Source organism: Arachis ipaensis, chromosome B01 (assembly GCF_000816755.2).
Source record: "Arachis ipaensis cultivar K30076 chromosome B01, Araip1.1, whole genome shotgun sequence".
Taxonomy (NCBI): Eukaryota; Viridiplantae; Streptophyta; class Magnoliopsida; order Fabales; family Fabaceae; genus Arachis; species Arachis ipaensis.
In genome coordinates, this window is record NC_029785.2 from 129,328,071 (window position 1) to 129,337,288 (window position 9,218).

General features: G+C 35.8%; 1 protein-coding gene across 3 annotated transcripts in view; it reads right to left on the reverse strand.

Moving 5' to 3' along the window:
• The window catches only part of LOC107638160 (sugar transporter ERD6-like 16), a 4,014-nt gene extending 719 nt beyond the window's left edge, over positions 1-3,295 (reverse strand). The window contains exons 1-16 of one of the 3 annotated variants that reach the window (XM_016341343.2): positions 2,938-3,295; positions 2,777-2,839; positions 2,588-2,677; positions 2,438-2,497; positions 2,265-2,293; positions 2,100-2,178; positions 1,926-2,001; positions 1,757-1,821; positions 1,578-1,670; positions 1,385-1,465; positions 1,223-1,307; positions 1,024-1,133; positions 882-941; positions 729-782; positions 574-633; positions 355-469 (exon numbers count right to left, since the gene is read on the reverse strand). In XM_016341343.2, the coding sequence (XP_016196829.1) occupies positions 355-469; positions 574-633; positions 729-782; positions 882-941; positions 1,024-1,133; positions 1,223-1,307; positions 1,385-1,465; positions 1,578-1,670; positions 1,757-1,821; positions 1,926-2,001; positions 2,100-2,178; positions 2,265-2,293; positions 2,438-2,497; positions 2,588-2,677; positions 2,777-2,839; positions 2,938-3,180 (1,363 nt within the window). In that variant the 5' untranslated portion in view covers positions 3,181-3,295. Of the gene's footprint in view, positions 1-354; positions 470-573; positions 634-728; positions 783-881; positions 942-1,023; positions 1,134-1,222; positions 1,308-1,384; positions 1,466-1,577; positions 1,671-1,756; positions 1,822-1,925; positions 2,002-2,099; positions 2,179-2,264; positions 2,331-2,437; positions 2,498-2,587; positions 2,678-2,776; positions 2,840-2,937 lie in introns of all 3 variants that reach the window. The other 2 variants (XM_016341331.2, XM_016341338.2) reach the window with 2 other exon arrangements.

Here is a 9,218-nt window from a genome sequence, read left to right on the forward strand (position 1 = left end):
CATAAATATAAAATTTCTTTTTTTATCCGATGTCTATGTATTTATATATATATCAGTAATATTACATGACAAGCAAATATTATTATTTTGGACTAATAATAATTTATATTTTATACCCATATTTATAAGAATTTGCTATATAAAACACATCATTTTTACTTGTATTTATCAGAATTTGCACACAAATCAATATAATTTGAACCTACATTTCCAAGAATTTACACACATACCATTTGATGTTTATATTGGCCAATTACTAGTCAAAATTGCTAAAATCTGTTGCCCCAAGACTTTATGCTTTAACATACCATTTTATTCAAATAGACAATTATTTGAAACTAAGATTATGCTTACCAGGAGAACTCCAACTCATTAGGAAGTTGAAAGTATATGAAACTACCCAAGCTCCTAGCCAGTTAACCAAAACCACCAAGCTCCCAGCTGTTCCCTTCACATGTATGGGAAAGATCTGCAGTATGAAATATAGTATTAGTTAGAATCTTATATTTGCTGAACATGTTACATGAGTCAAGACCATTCAAGTTTATGTTGTGTCAAATGAATGACACATACCTCAGACATTATCACCCAAGGAACTGGTCCCAATCCAATTGAAAATGCTGCTACATATATCTGTTAACAAGCAGAGGCAAAAAGATGGTGAGAATATGAGCTTAAAGAACAAGAATTCCATGGGAGAAGGGATCAATATCTTGAAGAAGACGCACCATCACGCCGGCCACTGCTAACACCGGTACCCACTCGAGCAATAAGCTTTGATCCTGATACAGGAAGTCACAAGTCAGAGTTTCAGAACTAAATAAGATATACACTCCAAGAGATTTGGTGTATATATATATATATATAAATTTAAGACTTGCCTTGAGAAAGAAGGCAATTCCAGTGATGAAGCAGCCTAAAAATGTCCCAAATGCAGAAACCTACAAGTATATCAATTAGGCATCAAAATAAAAAATTCTGATTCTCCATTTTATGGAATGAAATGTATTGTTCAACATTTACCATTATCAGTGGTTTTCTTCCAGACTTATCCATTAAAATAGCTCCCAATACAGTGAATGGAACCTGCATACATGCATAGGCTATGGTACCAACTTTGCCAGCAGAAAGTCCTGGAAATAAAGTTATAGGAGATTAATTACACAGAAGATTATATTGGTCTTTCAAAATCAGCATGCATCCACTGCATATATTTACTTACCGGCTGCTACAAAAGTCTCAGCTGTGTAAAATCCAATACCATTAATTCCAACAGATTGTTGGCACACCATTAATCCAACCCCAATCTGAAATCATCACAAACAGTTAGAAATCTTTGAGTAAATATACAAAAATTGGTATGTATGAACATTATGCCACTTACCACTACAGATCGCACGTGTTTGCTTTGGAACAAATCCAGAAGCTTGGTTTTAGGAAGGCTTTGGAGAGTTTCAATATAATCCTATAAGGAAAATGAGTTGAGAAAAGTGAGCTCAGATGATCAAGCATATCAACTTGATTAAGAAACATTTTAACCATGTTCAATAAGTTAATGATTGGAGCTAAGAAAGTACAAGAATTTCTTCAGCTTCTTGAGAAGTATCAACATTTTTTCCCCGAAGTCTCCTTAATGCTCCTTGAAATTCCTTTTCAAGACCAACTTTCGCCTGAAAAAATATATATACTTTTAATTATTAATTTACAATTTTGCATCACTCTCTTTAAGATTGTACTAATGTATCTCAATGCTTACCAGCCATCTAGGGGACTCAGGGATAAACCACAAACCAATCAGCAAGCAAATGCATGGAACTAGTCCTTCAATTTTCAAACCAAACCCTTCAAGTTAGACCCTGTTTCTTCACAACAGTCCTTTTGCAGAAAATTAAACTTTAAAGCTAATGGTATTAATTATGGTTTACCTGCTAGAGCTAGTTGTCTCCAAGTTATGACACTTCCTATTAAGAATGAGACTGAAGCTCCAATAACAATCATAAGCTGCAATACAATTGCAGTTAAGACCAAAATTCACTCCAATGGTGTGCTTCAACATTTTAATCAAACAAGTAATATGATCATTCTTAATGTTTTCCCACCTGATTTGTTGTTGCAAGTCCACCTCGAAGATTCTTTGGTGCTATTTCAGCTATATATATAGGAACCTGTTCCATTTTGCTAACATAAGATATAGCTTTCTATCAAAGCTTCTAATTAGGAAAAGAAAAATATTGATAATATTGTAATACACTATAGTTAATTACCACATATGAGATAACTCCAATTCCATATCCTGTGAAAAATCTTCCAAAGTCGAGTGAGTAAGGATCCTGAAGCAGACAAAATAACACATTACAAAATAACACATTGAACCTCAATTCAATTTTGATAACCTTTTTTTTAGGAGATGAATTTACATATTGCATGAGATGCATACCTTTGAGAAGAAGAGGGCTAACCATCCTGTTATGCAAAATGCTGTTGACATTCTCATTGCCTGTTTCCCATGAGAACCAAGGATTGTTTATCAAAATTTAAAGTCCCTTATAAACTGCATAAATTTATTTGGAATTTAGATATCACATACCCCTTTCCGGCCAATGAAATCGGTAATCCGGCCACTTGTTACAGCCCCGAGCATTGCACCAATGGTTACTAAAGAACCAAACATGGAAAACTGCCATCCCCACGAAACAGAATTAGTTTTTCTAATATTTCAAAGTTCAAACAGCATGATATAAGTGTCAATGAAAGAAGAGAAGATTATAGTACCAACCTGAGCAAGAGATAGATTAAGATCTTCCCTGATAGCCGCTTGAGTAGGTGCTGTATATCCCACCTGCCAAAATAATCTCTTAAACATAACAACACATGTTCCTGTTTTGTACATCCATCTATTAGTGTTATTTCTTAAATATATATATTATGTATACTCACACAAGTTCCAAATGAAAAAGAACCACAGACAGCAACAAATGTGCTGAGCAGAACCATTCCAATGGATCCATGTTCCACCATTGTTGTATTAGATTCAACATCTTTGCAGGAAACATCCTTCTTCCCTTGCTCAATGAAGGGCTCTTGCAAATCCTGAAGCCCATTATTATTATTATTATTATTATTATTGTTGTTGTTGTTGTCATGTCCACTCTCCACATCACTGTGCTGCTCAATTGCCATTTTCTTCAGTAGCAATATGGTTCAAACTTACAGAAGAAAATGGAATAACCACCCCAGTGATTAAGAGCAATGCAGTGATGCTAAGAGAGGACATGCAAGAAAAGAAGGGCATGTGTTGGATGCTATATATAGTACTCTATGTACTACACGACAGCATTGTCAATCACTACAAGATATTTAGTCTTTTTGTTTGATTCAAAGTTTCTAACATGTGGAAGGAAGCTGTCATTGACGTGGTGATTCTTTTGAAAAATGTGTTAAAACAGAAATATATGTTTACATAATGAAGAAAAAAATATCTCTATAAAAAAACTAATATTTCCATTACGGGCTTATCTATTAGAGCAGAATGGTATTGACCTCTGTGCATAGATAGAGCAGCAAGTCATGTGAAGCTTGTGGTGAGTAGCATTATTGGTGTTGGTTTATTCATATGATCTTACGTGGTTCTTAGTAGGATGGATCGGCAACATTTGAATATGTTTGTTATAGGAGGGTGCAAGCTGTTGGATAAAGAGGTATGATTGTATATTTGTTTCCACGGTTTTGGCTCAATCATTGGCATTGCCACAAGTCCATGCCAAATTGCCAATACGCGCCATTGCTATTGATTTTATGAAAACAATAATTAGCTCATTGTACATCTTGTCAAGATTTCTCATTGTCTCCCTAGCAGGATTCTATTCCTAATTAAACTAAATTCCACATCTTCTTAAACAAATAGTTCTATGTCCTATGAAGTACTTGGTACACTTTTTAGTTTCTACTACGAGAGTTGAAACCAAATTAGAATTGAACAAGCAGAACTCTTTATGATAAATGGCATGATGGCTGTATTATATACTCCTAAGGTTGCTGTAAGTTATGGTTAATACGTGTTGGTCTTGATGAAAGTTGTTTCTTGGCGGCTGTTACAACACTCTTTTGAGATTTAAATTAAAAAAAAAAATCAAAATAAAAAATTTGAATCTATTTTATTTTTTTTTTTATTTTATTAAAAAAATATCTTTGGTCTCTTCCTCTCCTCCCTAATCCAATCAATAAACATCATCATCTCATTGCCGCTTTAAAATGTTGCGCCTCCGCTATTCGCCACGACGCTGACACCCTGTCGCAACGCTAGCCTGAGGCAGAAATTCCGATTCCGACATTAACCCAAAGAGAAGATGCGTTGCGAAACCAGGAAGCCATAACGATGGAGGTGGGTTGATCGTGGAGTTGGATCTTCTTAAAGAGCGGCCATGTTGCATTCTCACTTGATCTCGGTTTCTCCGTGACAGCGGCAGTCATGAGCACCACGGATGAGCAGTGGCAGCCATGAGGATCAAAACCATGGCAGTGATTTCTCTAGTCCTTGTAGGTCTCCTCATTGTAGTACGATGTTTGCAAGCTCCGGCGATGGCAGATCACAGTAGAGACGCACAAGCTACGGGGAAAGATATAATTAGGCCTGATTCGAATAGGATTTGGATCGGGTAGGGGTTGATTTTCTATTTGTTTGTATTAATAGGGTGTATTTGAAATTTAAATTTAAATATAAATTTAAGGGTAAGTTACCAAAATAAATAATTTTCAATTCAATTTTACCTGATTATAACTTTTAAAGATTGCAAACGCAAATGCAACTTTTACGTTATTATAGAAATTTCACGACAGGAGACTCGCGGATTAGGTATACACGTAAACCCGCTAGAGGGGTATAGCGGTTTACTTTGAAACACATTTAGGAAGTGCCGCAGTTTTTTCATGAACTTCAATTATGCATAAACCGCGATAGGGGGTGTAGCGGTTTATGCTTGCCCAAAAACACCGATAAATATCAAGCAGGAGGGAGTGGTGTGATGGTGAATAGTCATTTTCACAAATTTACAAATGAATAGTGAGGAGAGTTTTTTTTGTTCTAGTCCATTGTTTTGGAAAAATTAAGAAAAGCAAAAGGCATGGTGTTAAGTTCACTGATAGAAAATCAGTGAGTGTTTTTATCCGGTCAACAAATACGTTGTCAGAGTTAAAGACGAGTATATTGCAAAAGACGGGGTTGTGTGGGGCCAAGTGGTGAAGAAGGTGTTCTACAAGATTCCGATTGCGGTTGTGTCAACTGGTGTGAAATATGAAACATTTGTGATCGGGTCAGACGAAGACATGTAGGTTTTGTTTCATTGTCGGCGCAGGTTTCCGGAAGTGAGAATCCACGAGTTGTATGCCAAGTTGGACGACAGTTTTGGTGCATCAGCATTGAATCCTCAGTCGATGACGGTGGGGGGTACTTCTACCTCGATGACTGTCATTGCACTTGGTTGTCTGTTGGCTGATCCTTCATCTGTTGCAGTTGGGATAGCTAGGTCACCTCGTATGATTCCGGGTATTTTAGGTGACGGTGAACCAGATCGAGTTGAAAATATGATGCGAGATGATGATTTAGACGATGAGCCAGCTCACATCATGGGGGGGACAGTGACGAGGATACTCAGAGGAACCCACCTACACATCAGGGGCCATCCAGTTTCGGGTCACAGCAACACCCTCCACATTTCTCAATGCTGAACTTGGAAGCCGTTGGCCAGCAACCGGACATAGATCCTACCTTTGGAGGTCAAGAATTACACGAGGGACATCCTTCTAGAAAATTTCAAATTGGCCAATCTTTCCAAACTAAGAAGGAAGCTGTATTGAGCGTAAAGGATTATAGCATCCATCGTGGAGTTGAATACCGAGTGATAGAGTCAGGCCATCTTAAGTATCATGGGAGATGCAAGGAGTTTGAGAAAGGTTGCACATGGATGATTTGCATCACACTTCGGCAGTAAAAGGGTACTTAGGAAGTTAGAAGGTACAACGGGCCTCACACTTGCTTGGCTACATCAATTTCGAGCAATCATCGACAGCTTGATCATCATGTTATTTGTGTGAGAAATTTTTCGTTGGTTAGAGCCGATGTAGCGATTATGATAAAAGTGTTGCAAGAAACTACTGAGGCAACCTACGGATTCAAGCCTAGTTACAGGAAGGTGTGGGTGGCAAAACAGAAGGCAGTTGCACAGATATACGGGGAGTGAAAAGAGTCTTATACCAAGTTGCCCCGTTGGATCCTTGGTGTGCAATCCACGATGGATGGAACCGTGGCGTTGTTGAAGACTTCTACGGTACGTGTCGGTGATCAGGTTGATGAGTCTATAGTGTACTTTCATCATCTTTTCTGGACATTTCCTCCATACATTGAGGCATTTAGACATTGCAAGCCACTAGTCAGCATTGACAAGACTCATTTGTATGGGAAGTACGGCGGCACTTTGCTTCTGACTATCACGTAAGATAGTAACTCGAATATCTTATCCATTGCCTTTGAATTTGTAGAAGGGGGAGAATGTGGAATCCTAAACTTTTTTCTTATCCAACTTGCGTTAACATGTGACCCCACAAGAAGGTATTCTGGTGATCTCTGACATGCACAATGGCATAAAGGCTGCACTGGAGGCACCTGACAGTGGTTGCCTACCACCTCATGCATATCGAGCCTTTTGCATTCGTCACGTTGCAGCTAATTTCGCCCTCAGTCGCATCAGCCGGTAGTACCCTGAATCTTTCATGGAACCATGTGAAGTGAACTATGAAGTGCTTTACCTTATCCGGCGGTGGAAGCTCCCCTAATAACTCCTGAAACCACTTTCAAGCCGGTCTGCCATCATCCATCAGCTTCTCAAAATCTGTGAGGCACCCAGCCTAGATACATCCTTCCCATCGACGGACAACCCCAGCTGGTATACCCCATCTTGGAGCGTGATGGTGTACTCCCCAAATGGCATATGAAAGGTGTGTGTCTCAGGATGTCACCTCTCAATGAATGCGCTGACCAGGGGCTCATCCAACTAGAACCACCCTGTGTTGAGTCTCGCAAGGTGGTACAAACCAGCCCTCTCCAGATAGGGTATGATCCTATCATGCAAAGACATATTCTGTTACCTCCGAACGTTGTAAATACACCTACTTGGCTGCAGCATGTGAGAAAAATAACAACACCAAATGAAATTCCAATACTTACAAGTTTAAACCATAAATTATAATTGGAAACAAAAACTACAAGTGTCATGTCTATCCAATCCGGTATAGTTCAATTAACATTATTTTTAACCTAATTTTATTAAAATAGAGAAACAAAAATGTTGAACTTTTACATAAAATTTTGAAACATATCTAAATGTATTTAGAAGAAGTAAAAAACTCCAACATTTAAACTTATAAGTCCTACGTTATAAAATTTAAAATAATAAGGCTCAAATTTAAGACTTAAATCTTAAATTTAAAATAATAAAATACAACCATTAGATTCTATTTCTAAAATTTAATCTTTAAATTTTAAACCCTAACAAAAATTTTAAAAATATCCCTAAGTTTTATTTTGTTTCAATTTTGTACTAGAAGTTTTTGATTTGCATCAAATATACCCTTGATGGCTAATTTTTCAAAAAATTTAAGACCAATTCAATAATAATTTCATAAGAATAACCCTCAATACAAGCAAATCAAGTATAATTTTCATGCATTATTATTAGATTGGTCTTAAATTTTTTGAAAATTTTGTCGTTGAGGGTATATTTGATGCAAATAAAAAACTTTTAGGATAAAATTGAAACAAAATAAAACTTATGGGTATTTTTAAAACTTTTGTCAAACTTTAAAGACAAAAAGTATACTTTACCCTTTTAAGTATTAATTTTCAAATACGATATTTAAACAATAACCTTACAAGCCTTAAACACTGTATTTAAAATTTGAACCCTAAATCTCAATTACTGGTGGATAATCATTCTACTTAAACATTATATCCTTAAATTAAAATTTTAAATCTTAACTTTTAAATCCTAAATTACAAATCTTAAATTATGTATTCTAACTATTGCACCCAATACTACATTTTATGTTATATAAAATTCAATAACTAAAAGAAAATAGACTTATCTCTTCGTTGATGCTGTCAGCAACGTGCTCAACGCCGTTGAGTCGGTACAGGTTGCGTTCGTCCACCATAGTCCTATGCCTTAGTAGTTCCAAATGCCCAAATAATCCTCTCTAAGTCTTAGGAAATTTTCCCTCTCAATCCACAATTTCTTCTCTCTTTCTAAAACATTTCTTTTCTCATTCTAACTTTTTTCCAACTGATGCGAACTGAATAATTCGCAACTAGGTGCAGCGTATTTATACTCAAGCATAAGCCGCTATACCCCTATTGCAGTTTATGCATAATTGAAGTTCGTGAAGAAACCGTTGGAGGGGTACCACAATTTCTTCCTAAATGTGTTTCAACGTAAATCATTATACCCTATGTATACCTAATCTGCGGTCTCCTGTCGCGATTTCTATAATAATGTGAAAGTATGCAATCTTCAAAAGTTATAATCTGGTAAAATTGAATTGCAAATGATTTATTTTGGTAACTTACCTTAATTTAAATAATTAAATATAAATATTTANTTTTTTTTCTTAATTACGAAGTACTAAAATTTCATATATAGACGTTTTTTCTTTCTTATAATTAAAAAATACTAAAACTCCATATTACTTTAGAATATGGATGTTTAAGATGGCTGCCCTTTCCAAAATCCAACCCAAACTCAAGATATATTTTGTCGGATTTTCATTTTTTATCTGGTGTTATTTTCGGGTCGGGTTCGAATTTTGCTTTGGATCACCCGATCCGAAGTTACTTTTCACAATAAAAAATATATATATTTGAGTTAATTAATAATGTTATATTATACTTTTATAATTCAATTAATATTTTTTATATTATACGATATTATTTTTGTTTTAAAATAATTTATTTTAATATAAATATGATATAACATTTGTTAAATTTATTTTTTAAAAGTAACATTTTATTATTTTAATATATAAAATTTACAAATTTGTATATACTAATGTTTCATTGGGTCGGACCGGTTTAACTCGGTTTCTTTTCGGATCACTTCGGGTTGGGTCAAAGTTGACTCGTTGCCTTTTTAGGGCCGGATCTAGGTCTACTTAAACCCGGCTCATGAACA